The 20620-nt window shown below is 44.0% G+C and overlaps 1 protein-coding gene across 1 annotated transcript in view; it reads left to right on the top strand.

Annotated features, from left to right (window-relative positions):
- Positions 1–7272, top strand: part of LOC115309338 (cytochrome P450 3A8-like) — a 40890-nt gene extending 33618 nt beyond the window's left edge. Inside the window, exons 11-14 of the mRNA XM_040221234.1 lie at positions 1903–1994; positions 3326–3466; positions 5483–5645; positions 7195–7272. Of these exons, the coding sequence (XP_040077168.1) occupies positions 1903–1994; positions 3326–3466; positions 5483–5645; positions 7195–7272 (474 nt within the window). The remainder of the gene's footprint in view (positions 1–1902; positions 1995–3325; positions 3467–5482; positions 5646–7194) is intronic.
- Positions 7273–20620: the final 13348 nt, after the last annotated feature.

The raw sequence follows: 20620 nt of genomic DNA, 5'->3' as shown, positions 1-20620 counted from the left end.
TATAAGGCGGTAGCTTCATAATTAGTTTTAATTTACAGTTTTGAAAAGGGCTGGAACTTTGGCTAGGTGCATTTTTTGAGGGAAAACGTCTCAAGATAATGCAGGGTTGTAGATCTACGTTAGACATGGGGCAATAACGTGAACCAGAAATTATATATCAGATTCATCTGTAGAGTACAAGAATAGTGATTCCTGAATTCGCAATATGTTCCTTGATACGTCATCGTTATAACTGCGCTACTACCTATATGAACAAAACATTCTTAAATAGGTTGGTAACCGCTTTGATGGTGTATATTTTCAGTTATATTTGGTTAATAGGACGTACTAAAAACACTATTTATACGCTCCCATAATATTGTAGCCTTTTTTAGACAATCGGGATCACAGACTGGAAAAACATAGTATTAGGAGCTTCGAATCCGTTTAGTTCATTTGTTTCTATATTTATTCTATATATCTTAGCAGTATCTATGTGAACTGAATTGAATATATTATAATTGGAGAAAATTATATTGTGCATCAGTAGCGTCCAGCGTAACTGGTGTAGGGTTTGGAAATGTTACAGCGTTGTCCCGTTTGCATGTGGATTGTTTCTTGTCGACAAACATAAATATGGGCACTTGGTCCCTAATATTGGAACTCATTACAGTAACCTTGACCTTTTCCTTCTCATATTTTATAATAAAAACTCCAAGTAATGTTGACGTTGACAGCGTAGTGCGGGTGGAGTGATCAATGATGTTCAGACAATCATTTGTCGTTAATAACTAGAGTCCTGCGCGGATAACAGTTTGATCATCCACATCCGAAGCGCATCCGCAAAATTCGGAACTGCATGACACCCTCAATGTGCGCATTGATTTTACATAATAAATCAAACATAAAAAAAATAAACGTATCTGGGTGGTATATAATTGGCCGTCTGCTTACCTTTGTAAAACATACTCTTCTTGGTAGAATACGGTGAAATTCATATTAACGTATTCCGTTTGATGGTATTTATAAAATAAGCAATAATCCTCCCAAATCACCCACGAATTCACTCTACACTGCACGGTCGGAAACGTTTATGGGCCGCCTCGGAAGAAATGTAGATCCAGACCCGCTGATATCGGCATCTGAAGCGCATCCTCAGCCCCTGTTATTCGCACGCGATCCGCAATCCGTAGAACCTGATTCAATCTCATCCGCATCCGAGAGTTTACTATAGATACCCGCCGATGATCCGCAGGTAATCCGCGGATATGCTGGGCTCTAGTTTTAGTATTAACATATCAATAGTGTTTGGGAAATGTAAAAAAAAGGACATTTGTCTCTTCACTAAGAAAAAGGAAACGTTGGCTTGCGTATGAAAACTACAACAAATTCAAAATGAAAAAAAGACAACAAAAAAACTGGGCCACGTTGTTGTTTATAGATGTGAAGTAATACATAGTTCTGACATTCAGAGTGGAAATCAGAAACATCTTTCTGCAAAAAATCATAATTTCTCCTTCGTGATTTTTTGGCAACGAAGAAATCCTATTAACTGCGTACCGATGATGAGTTTCTCAGAGCTCTTCCCTCCCCGAGTTTCTTAAGCTTTAGTGTGTGCATTCTAGACTATAAAATATGTTTCGCCGAAGAAAACCCGTCCTCGGGGGACGAGGACTGTTTCAGAATTTATTGGTCAGAAGAAGAGGCATGAAATCGGGTACACGCACTGTCAAGTTAAGAAACACAGGGCGTGGGGTGTTCTGCGCAGCTCTTTATTATTCCGCAGCCAGCAAAAGTGCTGTATTAGCCAAAACGAAAAGCGAGGGACGAATCACGAAACACGAAAGCGGAAGCCCACAAACCACGCCTTGCATTAATAAGCATGCCACTAACCATAGTTCTGAATAAAAATGTGTGTTGCAGGGGAAACTAGACTACGAGACGGTCACCCGAAAGATGAAGTACGTCGGGCAAGTGGTAAACGAGGCACTGCGTATCTGGCCTCCCGCCCTCACGTGAGTAGGGAATTTTTTGTTTGGTCGTGGGCGATGAAGGCGAAAACATGTAGACAGATGTTTTATTATTCTTTGCCGTAAAGTTTTCGTGTCAAACCCTTAAATTACCATAGAACAAGGCACGTTAAAAGTTTATTTGTAAATTTTATGGTTTTCTTTTCACATCCGGGTTGACAGCGTACCCATATAAGTACGACCTCAAAGCGGGAAGGGCTCATTATGCCCCATGTAACCTAAAGGTACAAGGGTTCTAGGTAAACCATATTAGGTCCCAAAATCTACGACTTCGTTGTCTTTCTCAGTGAAAAATATAAATAAACGTGTCCAATAGGTTAATGACATAACAGCTTAGATGCACCTTATATATTTTATATCAGCTTCGAAATGTTTATTGAACAAATCATGTATGAACTCTTTTTCTTTTTTTCAATAGAGCTATGCTTGTCAATTCAGCGTTTGTCATCATTCCACGTTGCTAAACAATCACCAGTTTACATACATTTGAAAGTGATGAGTATTTAGAAAAGCAGAGGAGCATAAAAGTTTTTTAATCTAATAAACAAATAAATGTTCACGGCGACGTACAGCTGTTAGTAGGAACCTTCCCGGGCAATAACCTTTTTGAGAAAATCCACAAAGGCTGCACTCAAAGACCTGTACGTCTCTCCGCCCTTCAGCGCGCAAGAGAAAGAGAGAGAGGGTAGCGCAGCTGCCCGCCGGCTCTCCTGACCTCGCCTGCTCGCCCGCGTTTTCCCCGTGGCCTCTATGGTCTGCTACTACCGGTTCAGCACCTACCGTTTCCAACATTCCTTTCGGCTGCTACGGATGGCGCTGTACGTTTTGCAAGAGGTCTACTGCGTGGCCGTCCACCGCGAAAACTCCCGAAGCGCACGACGTGGGCAAAGAACAGGCGAACGTAGACATAGGAAAGTCCTTAGCGGGTCCGAAGGATGCGAAGTTTCATTGCGGCGGGTTGCTGTCGCTGTCACACACATCAGGGCCCGTTCACACACTTGCCACCCATTAGCAGTGACTGAAACAAGACAAATTGTAAGCCTCTTGGGACGGTTTAGGACCGCATGCGCTGCGGAGGAGCTGATTATAGGCCGCCACAATAGGCTTAAACACCGGTCTTGTCTTAGTGGGCCCCATACGGTTGCGAGTGTGGGAACAGGCCTTTACGCTATAGGGTAAATGTATCAAATTTCTTAGACATTTGTTTACAACAGTATCAAAAGAAGCTGTGTAAAAAAAACGCCATTATGTTTTTATTTTTAGACGTAACTCTTATGCGTTCGAATATGTGCAATCAACACAAACCTTATCCACAGGTTTACCACGTGGCAGGCAAAAGAAGACTTTGAGTACAACGGCATCAAGTACAAGGCCGGTACCAACATCATGTCCCCGACTCTTCAGATTCAAAGGGATGAGCGGTTCTTCCCAGATCCCATGAAGTTTGACCCTGACAGGTAGTGATACAAAACACTCTTGACAATGATGATAAAAAAAAGTGAAAGCCGTTTACAACTCCCTGTAACACCGAATTGGAGCGCAGCTCTTGAGGAGGAGGAGGGAAGGGTACGGGGGGGGGGGGGGTGAAGTGACCTTGGGGGGTCACGTGACGATGCCGATGATGTCATCAGTGACGTCACTGATGACGTCATCAGTGACGATGACGATGCGGACTCCGATGACGTCATCAGTGATGATGAAGATGACGATGCGGATGTCGGTGACGTCATCAGTGACGATGACGTCATCGGGGAGGTCACGTGACCTCGGCGGGGGGTCACATGATTCTGGGGGTGGTCACGTTACCTCGGGGGTGTCACGTGACTTCGGGGAGGGGGGGGTCACGTGACCTCGAGGGAGGGGGGTCACGTGACTTCGGGGTGGTCACGTGACCTCGATGGTGGTCACGTGACCTCGGGTGGTCACGTGATTTTGAGTGTCACGTGACCTTGTGGGCCACGTGACCCTAGGGGAGGGGTTACGCCGAAGCCGACGGCGACGGCAACGGCAACGGCGACGGCGACGGCGACGCCGCTCAAGCCGGGAACGGGCCCCTAAGAGCTGTGCTCTAAAATATTATCTATATTGCTGATGTCGATTATGGTTTAAGCTTTACGCTATGGTACACTTGCGTAGCTAAATGCAAGCATGATGCTAGGTTGTACTTTACTTTAACCGGTCATCTCAGGATGAAATTTTACCTTATTCGAGTGCTGTTATTGTATGCTTCTCTTGGACTGTGACTTAAAGTGACATTTTATTACATTCCAAAGTACACCTGAAGTGCGTGCATGAACGTCCCAAGTGACACAGGGAAAGTCAAAATACTGTATGAATAAAAAATAATTAAGAGTCGAACGTCAGGATTAACGCGTTAGGTATGATAAATCACTAAAACGCGCAGGATTCATAGTCATAAAATATGAACAGCACAACTTTGGTATTGCAGATGGGGGTTGATTCTTTTCTTTAAGACGTAAATATATCGATGTATATGAAATTGAGTTTGCACACACTTGGTGAGAAACATGCTTAATGGAAGTACTATCGCGTTGAATATGAGCTGAAACGGTCCTTGGCACTTTGGCGTACATGCCAGTTCTTAAATGAGTTCTGGTCCGCCCTAGAAATTGAATGCGAAATTGAGGTCTCATAGCTCGGACTCTGCAAAACTGAGACATAATAGAACTTGTGGGAACCACAGACACACACGCACACAAAAAGTCGAATGTCATATTAATCGTGGTAGTACGAGCTAAACAAGGTGACAAGCTGTCAGGGTTTTTAGATCAACGCTCTCTAAACCTAGTCTGAAGATTGCATGACAGCGTCATGGAGTAGGATGGTAGAACACTCGCGCTAAGACGCAGTTGAAACATCGTTAATCAGATAGTGCAGAATTGCATTCTTACAGAAGCTAAGTCAGATTTCATGGGCGTCGGCTAAATTGTGCGCGCGGCTTTGCACAGTGAAAGCGAGGAGAGTTGGCCGCCTGCCCAAAACTTGCACTGCGAACCAACTGCGCATGTATGTGCCCGTCGAGTGTCGACACGTTACGATTTGGCAGGGCGCTTCCTCGCCATAGTCTCTACATTTTCGACGTCGTCGCAAGAAAGGAAAATTAAAGATTGAACAGCAAGTTGACGTTTGGGGAAGAAGTAACGGCTCGTGGCTGGAAGACGGTTGTTGTACTTGGGCGTGGACTGCGTTTCTCATGAAATGCAATTCTACCCATGATGGTTATGTGCGACATTTTGAAATGTTGATTCAATTTTGTTTTTATTATTGAGGGACATATAACGTCAGCGTGTTTTGGGTATAATTTTTTTCTGCTCGATATCTCGTGAAACTGTGGTTACAGAAACGTGTACTTAATACTCTGGTTATACGGATGAAGATTTGTGGTGGAATTAGTTCCGTGTTCGCTCGCTGTTCTCCTTCGTAAGTCATTGCGCCCTTATCGGATGTTGCAGGTTCAGCGAAGAAAACGAAGGCAGCATCTCAAAGATCGCTTTCCAGCCTTTTGGCATGGGACCCCGAAACTGCGTGGGAATGAGGCTTGCTCAGCTCGAGATCGCCTACACCGTTGTCAAGATGACGCAGTACTTCCGTTGGGAGCTCGGCAATTCACAGCTGGCAAGTTCAATACCAAAAAAATTACCGCTGTCGACGTTAAAGCCAATGAGGCCAATCACAAGAGGAAAAAGTGTGGCGTCCTTTCGCTCTCCGTCTTTTGTGCGCTTATATTCACCAGCTAAAGCAATCACGCTGAGACAAAAACGCAGGATCACAATGCGTGATTGCTTTAGCAGGTAATAGAAAACGGAAAACGCAGAAAAAAAAGGGACGAGCGTCGTGATGGTGCAAATTTTTAATGCTGTCTGAATGGCTAAATCTGATAGGAGCTGCGTTTGGGCTTAAAGTGAAACGGAGGATAGGTATACCCACACCTTGACAATATTATGGCGATACTTCGTTTCTCGTTAAGATTGTGCTCAGCTAAACGCTATGAGTGGATGGCATCGATAAATCGGATCAAACGGTGGCAGCTTGCGCCTCCAAAGGGGTTTCCATTTTGGATGCTTTTGAGCATCTGAAAGAATTTTAAACTTCATGTGCGCGTTCTGACTGAGCAAGTGATCTTACAATTCCACGTGTTTTATATATTCTAGTTAAAGCAGGCAATAATATAAAAAGGTATGTCGTGGCTTGGGATCGATTCCCACCTTACCCAAATACTTTTTTCTGCAATGACCTCTTCTGTCCCGAACCTCATGGCCATGCTTTTATGTGTGCTTCACCAAATGCCAACCTCCTAGCCAAAGAAAGTTTCACGTTGAGTATCTTCGATCAACTCGCACCGGAATCGCCCTGAAAACAGGACAGTGCACAGCGCGAAGTCAGTGCAACATGGAGGACAAAGCTGCGCCGTGCCTGTGCGCCGAAGCGAGCGCTCCGACTCGTCACCTCGCGTTTTGTTCGTTTTTTCTTGGGTTCATTCGCGCGCAATGCCCGTCTGCCGTCAATTTCTTTTGGATTTTTACTCGCGAACTTAGCGTTTCCATTGAACTTAACATCGTGGGCGTGATCGTCGATGAAGCCGCGAAGCGGGTAACAATTTCACACGCATACTTTGCCCATCACTCTTGGTTCGCGGGAGACTACCACATATTATATATAGTCATACCTTAGTTTCATCGAAACGACTCCCAACGCTTTCCACGAAATGTATTACTTTCGGGCGCTCCTTGCCACCGTAGCAACCACCGGTGATCGCGGCGACGGTGAGAAGCTCGTTGTCCTCGCTGTCAAAAGAGCAGAGGAATTCAGCGAGTGCCGCTGCGAGGAGTGTTCGTTTTCTCCTGGTCGCCATCTCGGTAGACTCCGCGTCTGCTATTCCGTCCATCGCTTTGATTCCTGCAGTTGGCCACAATGCTTGATGGAACTGCCGTCGATTTTCTTGGAGCACGTTGGGGCGACGAAAAGCCGTACCGAGAGGGTTCGTTCTACCTATCGAGGACGTCCGGTGCGCACCGGTGCACTCGATCGAAGACGACTGGGTGCACCTCGGTGCCCCAGTGCGCACCGGTGCGAATGATTGAGGATTCTATGAATATTGCATTACGGTTACGATTGGCTGGATGGCTATTCTTCAGTACATTTATCAATATGCATTTTATTTCAGGGAGAAATGCCAATAGAACAGTACGGCACCGTGTCCACCCCGGTTACAGGACCATGGATCGTGTTCCACAAGTTATGACCAAAAGGTGACGCAACGCTCAACGACTGGACCTTTCTTATTTTCCGCAATTAAAACTTTGCGTGCCGACTTAACAACCAGTGTTCTATTTATTCGCGACTAGTTTGACAGAGTAAGACAAAAGTGTACCACATGCGATTTTGGGTAAAACTGGACTTTGGGAGCTTATAGCTTTTTTGTTTTACTGTAGCAACAGATAGATTTCCGACAATGCACAGTTTAGAAACATGTCCGCGTTCGCCCGCGCTAGGTGTGGCCACTCCACCTGCCCAGAAACCAGACTGGCGTAAGATGAAGCATTTGCGCATGCGCAGTTCTGCCAGCAGCGCCATCGCGGTGTCGTGACGTCAGAGAGTTCCGTTAGTCTATAAGAAACGCAGGGCGGGGCGTGTGCGGAGAAACTTATTATCTCGCCGGAGCAACTACGATTGTAGCGTGATCCGATAAGAAGGCAGAAGAACGAATTCGGAGCCAAGAAGTGCGAACCCAACGAGCCACACAAAAAGATCTGCAAGAGGTATACCAATGCGGTTTTTGCGGGTGAGCTACACGGACACGGCGTACATTACACATATGCGGCCATTTCCAGGATAAGTAGTTAAGTAGTCATTTCCAGGACAATAGTTAAATAAGATTTCTGATTCAAATATTTAATCAGTCAAAATACCAGTCTTGTACACGTTACTAAAAAAAAGTAATCGATTACGATTACTATTACTCTTGGCTAAAAAGTATTCGATTAGATTACTTGATTACTCGACGGCAAAAGTAATTGGACATTACTTAAAGAAGTAATCGTTACTTTTCCGATTACTTTATTGTGTGAAGACAAATCTTTAGCGCTCATAACAATGAACTACTTCGAACCTATATTTCACATTTGCACAAGTATTGAAGAAGAAAAACTGGCTCCCTCTTTTTGGTCGTTGCACCTTCACAATGTGACACAAGCATAGAATTCGTTTGAAGACGTTTAATGATTTGTGCGTTCGCCAGTGTGTGTGTGTGTGGGGGGGGGGGGGGATCTAGATCTTGTTAAGCTTGAGCAAGGGTTGTCGCTCAAAGTTTGCGTCGCTCATTTTATTATTCACATGTAGATGAGCTGGCATGTTATACAAAAGAGCTGCAGCTCCAGGATTTGAAACGGATCATGTGTAGTATCCATTAGCCGAAGAGATCGCCCCGAGCACTTCTCAACTCGAAACGTTGCTTGTCACAAAGACCACGTAGGGGAAATAGGGAAATATTTCAAATGTCTTTGTTATGTTTTGCATCCGCTTTAGGCATTCTTCGGTTCTGGTTCTCCTACGGGCTGCGAGTAGGCACCCTAAGCAGGATTTTTTAATTTTTTTATTTCTGTGTGTGTGTGTGCGTGAGGGGGCTAGAATTGAATGAAGGACTCAAAAAGCTACATTCTGCTTCCTCAAACTTCGCCCTGAATGGCCTTTGTCACGCACTGTGGCTTTCCTGGGGCTTCCCACTCCCAATCCCAGCTCGAAAAAAAAACAAAAAAAAACGGACATTCCACAGAAACTGTACATAGAAAGAGATTGACCTCGTTTCCTACAGCTTCGCAAAAATCTTTCTTTTTTCCGTTCGAAAAAAAAAAAGCAAATTTTATTTTTGTCATTTCATAAAAAAAGGCGTGTGCGGGGGGGGGGGGGGGGGGAGGGGGGTTTCATGGACAAATTGTAACGGTTACAAGTAATTTTATTACTTCACAAAGTAATCAGATTACTCTTCTCATTACTGCCTAATAAAAGTAATCAACTGATTACAAAATTACTCCAAAAAGTAATCGATTACAAGTAATTTGATTATTTGTAATGCGTACGGTACAAGTCTGCAAAATACACAAGTGTGTTCAATTATAAACTTGCTGGGCGTAGTCGAAAACCACAAAATCAATTTATTTTCGGAGCGAGTCGAAGCACGTAGGAAATTGGGGGAAGGGGGGGGGGGGGGGGTGCACCGAGGCTACAACTCGCGCAGCAGGCGAAAGGCTACCGATGGGGAAATTCGGATAATCATCGAATCATCAGCGTTCCTTCAGCGCTCGCTTTTTGCCTGCAGCACGAGCAGAAACTTTGGTGCACTTCCGTCTTTCTGACGTACAACGCGTAAAAAGGTAATTAAGATTTGTTACTTACTCCATCTATTCTGATGATTAGCCGCCTATACGATGTCCCCCTGGCCGTATAACACCATGTGTACGAACCGTATTAGTGCACTTTTTTTGCGGATATATTTTGTAATAAATCTGTTGGAATTGAACATTAACGCTCTGTACAGACCCATTTCGAAATAGTTCCCTCTGCTGGCGGCTGTAAAATTTCTGCACAATGGCGAACAAAAAAAAATACAGGAGGACACTAAAGGCCACTTACGTGTAGGAATGCGAAAGCATTCGTATACGTAACGTATTCCTACAAGTTGCACGCCCCGCTATCTTCCGCAAAGGCCGGCCGAGCGGCCTCTGTGGAGGCCACCCTGCCGGGCTCCGCAGAGCTACTGTTGCGTGCGCGGACGCGCGCGCGCGCCACCCTCTTCCTTTTACCGACGTACGGGCCGCAGCGCCACGAGAGGGCTTCTCTTTAGGGTGGCGTTCCCTGGAACTATGACTCGTCGCACCCATTTTAACTGCCATTTTGCCGAGGGTGGGAATTCCGGAGATTTTTTTCGTGGTTACAAACAACGCCGGCTACGCTCCATGAGGCATTTAATGCTTTCGTATTGTCCCAGCACACTGTATGAACAAAAAAACAAAACAAAAAAAACACAGAAAGAAAACATTTATGAGCGCAGTGACGTTGCACTTCCGACGCTGTTTTGATTGGCTCGTCGGCTCGTAGCCTTCTCCGCGCTCCCACGTCTGCTCTCTTATGGAATTACTTGCTCGTTCCTCGATGTAGTGGTTCAGCCATTGTGCAGTGGCTCCGAACTTCTAATACTCGGCACGGGATTTTCAAAACGGGTCTATAGTATGACTCAGTTTCACTTTCAATTTGATGATCGCATAAAGAAAGCAAGCAGCGCGAAACTGCATCGCCACTGCTCTCTTTCTCCTTCTGTGTATGCTGTATACAACCGGTTAAACCAATCATGTAGAAAGAAACACAGGATCTCGGCGCATTCGCTGCGTGTGATTGGTTTTATTTGGTGATAGGCGACCTGCAAAGCTGTTTGGTTTGGCGCTATCTAGCGACTGAAGCAGGAACGGCATGCCAGGGATTGGTGGCTGCTATTGCTCTGGCGACGCCCTAGTGTCTGAAGCAAAAAATGTTGGCCATGCCAGGAAGCCGTGATAGCATAACATGCCAGCACGGTTGAAGATACGGCCCTGGCGGGCCAATCGGAACGTGAATACGTATCACCGCAAGGTGCTCTTTTACTGCGATCATCATGCTCCAATATGTGCGCGTCGCGCTTCTATGCGTAGCGCGTACACAGTAAAACTTTATACACCCTTAAGGGTGTAAATTAGTTTGTCCCAGCGGTAACACCCTTAGTGTATTCAGGCAAGCACCCTTCATAGTGGGTGCTTGCTAAACACCCTTGGCGAAGGGTGCTTGGCATGAAATGGGCACCCCCTGCGGTGGCCCACCCCAGCCAGTCCGGCGCCGGGAGAGTATCATGTGACGTTTTGGTTATGTGGAGTTCAAGGTCACATGACACTCTCTCGACGCTGGATTGGCTGGTAGCGTCCGCCGCGCTCGGACGAAGGGTGAAATGAAGTATAGGCCCCAGAGAAAAGTTTATAGGAATGTGTCCAATACACATATCCCTTACAAATATCACATAAGGTATTGCATATTCTTATATTATTATTATATGATTTACAGCTTATGTTTACTAAACACATTTATACTTCTTTTCACTTAGGGGGATTGCAAGTCACCACATACGAGGCACGTGATAATAATGAGTCACACTGAACACAACTCACTTCATGAAGTAATACAAAAGGGCTCCTTGCAAGCCACATCATAACCCCCCAGGACAATTGGGTAGTGCTACGGCGCCCCCCTTTCTCAAACTCTAAGTGAGCAAGCAGTGGTTCCAAGCTTCGTACTGCACGGCTGAACCATTGTAAGCATGATGGGTTGCCACAAACGAAGCACGGGGAGCCTTCCTGTGTGTAAATCAAGTGACATGTTTTGTTTGTCTCAGAGGATTGCAGAAAACACGCTTTGCTTATCACTTGCCTCCTTATGCAAATCTGTTTACTAATTGGAAGCTGGGTAGAGGGAAGTGGTCTAGCCTTTGACTGAACCACAACAGTATTTCAGTAAGTGAAGTTCATTATGACATCAATTAGAATGTGTTAAATTGAACATTTATTGAAACCCGAGACAAATGAAAAATACAATGTATGCCACTTCATGACATAAATAATGCTATCTGCGAACATGTAGTGAACAATATCACAGACTGAACTTGCACTTTACGGCAGAAAAGCAAATGTTTCAGTAGAAGGCGCTATTCTCTTGCTCACGTACAAGGAAAATTATAAAGTTCTGGAAGACGACTATGGAGGAAGAAATCGTACACCTAAATGCTAAGTACCTCGCCTACATAAGGTCAGCATACGTTATGACAGAATGTGCCCAACATTTAAAGAAGGAAAAAGAAAACATGCCTCCATAAAACCTTCTATCGTTCGTTCTCTGACCAAAATAAAAATGAATCTGATAATACTGGCGAGAAAAGTGAATTATAAACTTTTAAAACGGCTCACAAAACATCTTTTTAACCACATACCTGTCTACTAACTTTGTTCAAAAATTTCATTACGACTGTCCTGGAATTTGTGTCGCTCAAGCCAAGGAAAAGCCCTCCAGAGCAACCAGCGTGTTGGAGGCCTTGCATTCGTGCTGGATTCTGAACAGCCAAAATGCTGCCAACAACATGCACAGCCCGTCTTCTGCATTAAAACAGAGAACAAGCGCTCACAATCCACAACAAGGTGAAGAAAGTGCATCGTCCAGCTTCTGCTTGGTGGAGAGGACACATGGTGCCGGCGGGATGTTCTTGTCCTGCGTTAGGTAAAAGAAAAAAAAACACAACATAATTTAATGTAGAAGGCCAAAACATGTTTGCTCTTGTCAACTGCTATTATTTGCTGCAGTTAAGGCCATGATCAGCCTCCACACAGGCATACAGTGCTTATCTGGGAACAAGTAACCGGCGTCTGCAGCAATGTAAAACGAATCAGGAATTACAATCGGGGCAACATCTCAACATGAAATTATTGCGATATAATTTTAGGGTCACTTTTGAGTATCTCTATTTCTGTACCAAGATGCGTTTGCGAAATTTATTTCTGTTTCAGTAGTGAAATACTTTTGCGATGTATAGTATGACACACTGCTAAACATGTGTATGTTGCCAAATTTATTGTTGGAAATGAGCTGACAGGTTTGGAGATAAAAAAAAATAGAAGCCACACCATAAATCCGACGCATCACTGGTTCGTTCTCGCAATGAGTGATTTTTTGCTTTGCTATAACATTTCGCTTTTACAGCGGCCGGTTTTCTTTCTGCAGACAGCGGCTTTCCTGTGAACATTTGAGTCTATTGTTTAGATAAGAGGACACCAACAAATGCGCAGATGAGAAACCCTATGTCCGAAAGGGTCAGAAGACAAAAAGCAGGGACGTTTGCGTAGACACGGTTTGTCAGGTGGTGTCGTCGGTCGCCAGCGTGCATTGGGCGGGATAATGGTTTCCTATCGGTATCAGCGAACATAGCCAAGGAAAGGCGAGTTTAAAGAAGAAAAAGGGACAAACACCGACAGAAGGCGGAGAGCTCAGGAGCTACAATCTATGTCGGCCACGGACGGACCCTTCTCACCTCGCCACCCAGCATTTATGAACAGTATAGGGCTGCCGACTGACCATAACGGTACATGCTGATATTTGTTCGTTGGCCAATGTTAATTTTTTTTGCTTTGACCTTTACACTGAAAAACCCAAAGGTTGAAGGTTACTGAACACAGCAAACATAATAATGTCTCGTAAGTAGCTGTAAAAATTAATTTTCACGAGCTGCATTTTATGTACAGTCACCGGCCATATGAGCTCCCCCGTCCGAACATTAACTGAAGTAGCAAAAATCCAGCATGCAGCGCGTCGAGCATGGCAAGGCTGACGGCTGTGGTTTTCTACGGTGTTGGGGGTGATTGCACAGAAGCAGCTGCTCGTGATACTATATTCCTACAGCTATGAGACAATGTTGTGTTTGCACCTCGCAGCACCCCTCGAGTTCGTGACAGACAAAGGTGTTCTGACAAAATATATAGTACCCTACTGAAAACATTTATATGAATTTATTTCTGATATGTTTATTAGACACCTTTTTTATATCAGAACTTTTCATTTCATATCAGTTTCAGCTAGGCTAGGTGGCTTTACGTACCGCCCAATTCACGTGCTACAAAAATATTTTTATTTGCTCACGCCGCCACGTAGATACATTGCGCATACCACTAGCATCAGCTGAATGTATACATTAAGGAATACACACACACGGCACAACAAACATGAATACAACACCACACCCGATAACTACTTTTTTGCACTGCGTTTCCGCCTTTTATACTGGTCGTTTTGAAGGTACGGATTTTCTCGGTGACCACCTAAGCAATAAATAATATTCCCAACATGTTGATTTATTTTTAGTAATGTCATACCTATACAAGTATTTTGAAGGGCTCAGAGGATGAATCTCTTAGTAAAAAGGAAACGCTCATGCCGTAATTATTTGAAAACCGCCGCTACTCTGCGGTTCCAAGGCTGGTGTTTGCTTTCCCGCGCGGCACGTCGTATGCTGAGAAAAAATATGAATGTATTTCTCATATGTTTATTGAACACATTGCAAATTCTGATATGAAAGTCATATAAGTTATTTTAATCACATATGAACTTGTATGCTGCATATCAGTTGGTGTATGTTGCATATCCGTTCTCAAATGTCGCATATCAGTTTGTACGTATTTCATATCAGTTTCATATGTCACATATTGGTTTTACGATAATTCATATAAGTTTTATATGTGACATCAGTTTTTGGATATTTCATATAAGTTATAGAGACTCATATAATTTTGTTCAGTAGGGCCTTGACTTGTAAAAAAGTTTACATCGGCCAGACCGGTCGCTGAATTAATGATAGAATACATGAACATGCGTGTTCGATTAGGCCATCTCCGTCAAGGAACCTGGCGGTTCACTGCGATAGATGTGGCTGTTCTCCAGTTTTGGAAGATACCACGGTCCTGGGAAGACACACTCACCAACGACCGAGGGAGACAACTGATGCCTTTTACATTTCCAAGTTCAAAGACAAATGTGTCAGTGCACCTTTGATAACTCTTTATGATTGTGAGTTGCCATTTCTGAGGGGCTTTAACTTGTAACGATCATGTGACGGTCATGTGTCGTGGTGTAATTGTTGTTTGGTGTGACCACGCTAATGGGCGTTTCTTTAGGAATAAACAGTTGGCAGTAAGCGCTCCGTCTGTGTGCATCTTCTCTGTCCTGTGTCCTTGTTCGCGCTGTTTTACCTGTAAACATACAATGAGCTGTCTGCGTCAAGAGAAGAGCAATCTCGGTGGCCTAAAAAGGTAACCTGCGGTTGCTGAATGACTTGATGCAAACGGACCTAGAATTCGCGGGCTTGGAGAGAGGTGCAGAAACTATGTGATGTTAAACTGAAAAGTTTATAATCTTAAATCATTATCCAATTTAAGTCCAAATTCTATGATTCGCACATGCCTGTAATTTTCAGTATGAAGCCAAAGGCAAACCAAGTAGTAGTCCGTTGAATTTATTGCCGAATAGTATACTTTTTGAATACCAAACTGGATGCTTTGCTTGTTTGAAAGGTTGCGATAAACAAATGCAATACTTAATTGGGTGAAAAGCAAAGCTTTGTAACAATTATGTGCATAAATACACTCTACAAGTGTTTTACATGTAGACACAGCATTCTATTTGAAAGCTAACAGAATTTTTAAAAAAGGCCATGAGAGTTATGTCAATGTCTTCTCCACTGCGTGTTTGTATGACTCGGCGGACATTAGTAATGGGTATGACCGTCACAGTATGTTGACAAATTGATTAAAATATGTTAGCTTTGTAGTTAATGGCTTTATGGGCCCTGTTGCAACTGCAGTGTTAAAAGCCAGTCAGTATTAAAGGCTATACCGATTTAAATGATCCACGAAAAGCCAAGCGGCTACGAGATATTCATTGTCCAACTTTTGCATTTTTAATGTCCGATGCAAAAACTGCGCTCAGCTTGAGCTCAAGAATTCGTGCCGTTAATGGTGGGTAGAAGAGTGACATAGTCCTACCAGGCGCGTCGTCACTGTCTCAACAGTGTGCTTTTGGTGGATGCATCGGCGTCATACTTCCAAGATAGTGAAGGTGCGTTCGAAGCACAACACCTGAGGTCTTCTGAGCGCAAGGTTTTCGAATTGGGTGACGATAAGGTAGATTTTTAGCATTGAATATCTCGAACCTTATTGCCATTTACAAATTGTGCCAATTGGGTGAGTCTTTAATATTCACCTCCTTTGAAACTAGAATTGAAACATGCCCCATAAAATCGTTAACTAAAAATAATATTAAAACATTTTGGTAGATTAGTTTTGATTAACATTCTGCGACGGTTATCCGTTTATCTAATGTCCTCCGAGCCCCACAAACACACAGTGAACGCAGCATCCAGGTAACACCCACGCCGTTTTGTTTTCAAAATTTCGTTCGAATCAAAACAGGAAGTTTTTTATATATGTATATATAAATACCGGGTGCATGTGCATGGAGCCCAGCACCATCCTACTATAGAAGTCAATTTTTTCCTTACGTAAAACTGGATCAAACTGGACAAGGTCAGTTTTACGTAGACCCCCAGCACGGCACGTATCAAGGTCCGCCAGAAATGATCGCTCACCTCATAGAAAACTCTGTGCGGCTTGAAGAGTGTGGCTTGTGGTCTTTCACGGTGGGTCTACACGTTTGGTTCAGCTGGGACCTGCAATAAATTTAATACAGCTTGCCATATACCACAAAGTTACAAAGAGAAAGCCAGCAATACATAAACCTACAGCACGACATGTCCCAAGGGCCGCTAGAAATTCTCGCTCGTTTCATAGAACACTTTATGCGACAAAACCCTGCATTAACGACCGACTGAACTTAGTATAAATGTTGCAGGAAAATAAGGATATGTATTTAGCTGTGTCAAAACACGTGATCTAATGTAATAATTGTGTCTCCTTATAGAACACTGAAATAATTTGGACTAAAGAGAATGACCACAAGCATATACTGAAAGAATCAGTAACAACGATGAAACCTAGAAATCTGTTGAATGCCTTCCCTGTCTTTCGCCATCGAGTGGAAGAAGTTTCTTGGCCTATATTTATTTTAGAAACAGGTGTGATCTCCAACCGTTTTTTTTTGTAATCTTGATGTTGTGCATGATATTTTTTATTTCCTATGTTGAAAGCTCAAGGGCGTTTTCTGTTGTTTGTTAAATCACATTTACCCCGACGTTATTAGGTTGCTTTGCGTTTCCTGTCCTTGTGTATATTAGGGGTTGTGAACAGTATAACCCTGTAAGGTCCAGGAAGAAATTCCCTTTGTAGAGGGGTGGTAAGCCAAGAGAAATTGTAAAGAGTGACTTCATGCCTTCTCCTACGATCCTCTTTTGGGTCGCGTATTCATTTCTTGCCTCCTAGAACTCGGCTGTGTTCTTATGTGTGAAGACGTTGTGCACGCCTATTCGGATGAAGAGCTAGGTTTGTCGTTTGTTCGTTGTGTGGTCTCTGTAATGCATCTGGAATAATTAGAAGACAATACGTCAAATACTCCGCAGGTGGAAGCCGCCTTCGAAGATGACGATCGCTTTACGGCATACGTCTTTGGTATGGCTCGTACAAGTACCTTTAGTTGTCTTCATCGGGTTTATATAACAATAAGGAGAAATAAATTGTGTCTTAACGTCGGGGTCACCGCTAATCAAGTAGTAAACAATCAAATCTTTTTTGTCAAAGCATGAAGTTCTGGTTAGAACATCATGCTTTCAGCAAGATAGCAGACGCTCTGAAAGCGGTGGCGCTGGGTGCGTTACGCTCGATTTTCTCCGCAGCGCTTGCCACTGGGGTGGATCACGTGACCGATCGCTCACGGTGGCCAGCCGTTCCACGACCGCTAGCGCGGAGCGCTCGGCATCTGCCAAGGGAAGGGGCTATTACTCAGCAACGTTTCCTTCGTGATATTTGTTTGCGTGCGTGTGTGTGTGCGTGTGTGTGTGCGTGTGTGGATGCGTTCCCGTGCATGCGTGTGTGCGTCTGTGGTTGTGCGTGCGTGTGCGTCTGCGTGTGGGTGTGCGTTTGCGCGTGTGCAAGCGTGTGTACGTGCGTGCACGCGTGTATGTGTGTGTCTGCGCGCGCGCAAGCGTCTGTTTGTGCGTTCTATTGAACTGCGCCAGCAAGAAGACCAATTGGATGTCCCTGGACACTGTAAAACACAAACGTATTAATTATTATCATTGTTGTTATTAAAACATTTTTGTCCTCATGTTATTAGCAATTAAAACGTCTAAGGCGGAAACTGACGTTTTCCAATTTATCGGAGGTAGCATGCCTGGCTCCCTCGCATTTCCTTTCATCTTAAGCAACGCAGTATAACTTTTGGGTCACACTCTAAGAATAAGCTTGATTAGGCCAACAGATCTTAGGATATGTATTGTATTAACAATATTTTTGAAAAAAAAAATGTCAAACTATGTTTTTTTACAATATTTGACGCAGTTTAGCAAGGTCTTTACCCTGACCTGACCATACTTTTAAAATTAGTAGTTACAGCAAGTTAAGTATTCAAAATCTTTGACACCATAATTATCCGAACGTCAAAATTTAAGAATTTTCATACGAAACCAAATTAGCTTTTTATGTGCCTTGTGTAGTTTTTGAGCAACAATTTAGCCGGTGTTTCATGACGCAACTTGTATGATATAGCCATGGACCTGTAGATCCTGGCAAGTGGACATGACAGCCTCAGTTCCCCTCCTGGTGGCGTCAAAATTTACTGCTTTGTTCCAACTCTTCAAATTGCCACGAAAGCTGCTGGGCCTATTCACATGACGTCAGACTGCTTTTTAATGTCAAGTAACTACACACAAGCATGGCCGCCGAAAGCAAATGCGGTTATCTAATTTTCGAATTTGCTTTGCCTCGTTCTGTTTTCCGGAGAGCTCATTAATGAACGTTTTGTTAGCCGCCATGTTTGTGGCCGATGACTCAGCATCATAATAGACTCTAATGTCCAGCAAGCTACTTTCTGAAAAACCTTCGGTTTGCTAAATTTTAAGGGAGAGAGAACAAGACATGTTCTCTCTCCCTTATTTTCTTATAATAAAATGCTGAAAATTCTTAATCGCAGCAGCATCATGCCTTGACGACAGAGGCAACTGTCCTTCGGACGTGCCAAGGAGACCCATCTTGTGGCACGAAGCTCCAGCAGACTGCAACACACTTGGCTCGTAGAACGCACCTGCAACTGCGGCGAGTCCTAGTTCACCAAGTGTGTCAAGTGAAAGCAACGGCCATGCTTCTACTAATATTTCAACAAGTGACACAAGTTTTCATATACTTTTCTATTTTATCCTTTGAATGTGGTATTTATTACAGCAGAGCACCACCTGTATCTTCCGCTGTGCATCTAATTTAAACAAATAAATGGATTGTTTACCTGCGGACCCACTGTTCTCTTAAATGTTTAAAATCCATCGGCCTTGCCATGAAACAATTCCTGTATATTTACTTTCCCTTAGAGCACTCAGAAAGGCAATCACAAAAGTATACAAATTGAGCTTGGTAATAATTTTCCAATATATTTTGCGACTCAAAAATAAAGTTGCGACGTAACGTCTCACAGAAGGCGTCAGGCTCAGTGCCACGTCACAGCTTTAATTTTACGGTGAAATTTTACTGTGCTTTTCGTTCGCCTGGCTTTCTTCGTGGATCACAATCCTGAGCCCTCCGAGATACTCGGCGGGGAAGTGCACGACGGGACATTTATATAGCCAGCAGAAAACGGGCCACCTAGAAAGCGCGCCAGCTAGAAAATGGGTAAGCTAAAAAACGGGCCAGCTAAAAAACGGGCCGGCAAGATCCAACTTGTCACGGCAAATTCTGGGGCCACCTAAAAAGGGACGGCAAACGGGCTGACAATTTCAGGTGGCCCTAAAAAATTTGCCGTGACAAGTTGGATCTCATTTGTCACGGCCACAGGTGGCTCCCTAGGTGGCCCCAGATTAAGAGTGTGGTATTGTGAATCGGTTTACTTCCAAAGCTAAAAGTGTAACAGGTGGGACCATTCAGTTTGCTAAAAATGTAATGATATGGAAATTTCGTTGCATAACTAGCGTTTTAAGTTTAAGATGGATACGAAGCATGCTCATTTGATGATGCATGTCTATAGCATAAGCTTTGCAGATTCTGAATGGGTATGCTATATACTACACCCTCAAGGTTTTTAATGGACCAAATTGGTGATTACACGGCAATAAATACTGTGGTGGAAAACTGCCCATTAAGTCGTGAGTTTTGATCGTGACCATTGGTGTGCTGTTGGCAAATGAGGTAATGGCACACCTTTTCCCTGACCATCCGGCTTCAAGGGACATCGCATCTAGATGTGCTTAAATATTGTTACGTTTTTAATTTACAAAAGGACGTCCATAACCAAATCAGACCCAATTCGAAGTGTGTCACGCGCCGTCTGCACGCGCTTCGTCGTCGTCCTCGGTGGGTTCTAGCACGCGCCTCGGCAGCACCGCTACACTATTTCCCCTCTGAGTTTTTAGTGATGTTTCTTCTTAGGTTGGTTCATTCTGCTTAACGACCTCGCCACGTTCCATTAAAGACAGACAGTTCTTTTTGCAGGTGTCGTTTCCGATCTTCATCGCGACAGTTCCTCCGCAATACCAAGATCCAGCACATTGGCGCTTTTTGAAGTTGATGCCCGGAGACTTGTCACTTGGCCGCCGCTAGCTCCTGTTTTCGTCACCCCTGGTGACATGTCGGATCAGAACTCTGATGCCGGCACATATCATATCGGTGCAATGCATCACTGCACATTTGCGCATTCTGAAAACCAATACCGAAAATGAAATGTGCCGGTAAGGCCAAAGTCCAGAAGATGGAACGCTATGTTAACGTTCCTGCTCATGACCTCATCCGCCGAATGTCCAGAACGACAGTCAGAAAAACATTTAAGTCCGGCGCGCACTTACTGTTATGTCTGCAGTGCAAGGAGTGGCCAGACGAAGGAAG

This window comes from Ixodes scapularis, unplaced genomic scaffold (assembly GCF_016920785.2).
Source record: "Ixodes scapularis isolate PalLabHiFi unplaced genomic scaffold, ASM1692078v2 PGA_scaffold6__148_contigs__length_123643588, whole genome shotgun sequence".
NCBI classification, from domain to species: domain Eukaryota; kingdom Metazoa; phylum Arthropoda; class Arachnida; order Ixodida; family Ixodidae; genus Ixodes; species Ixodes scapularis.
The sequence above is the reverse complement of the archived record's forward strand: the minus strand, read 5'-3'. Positions and strand labels throughout refer to the sequence as shown.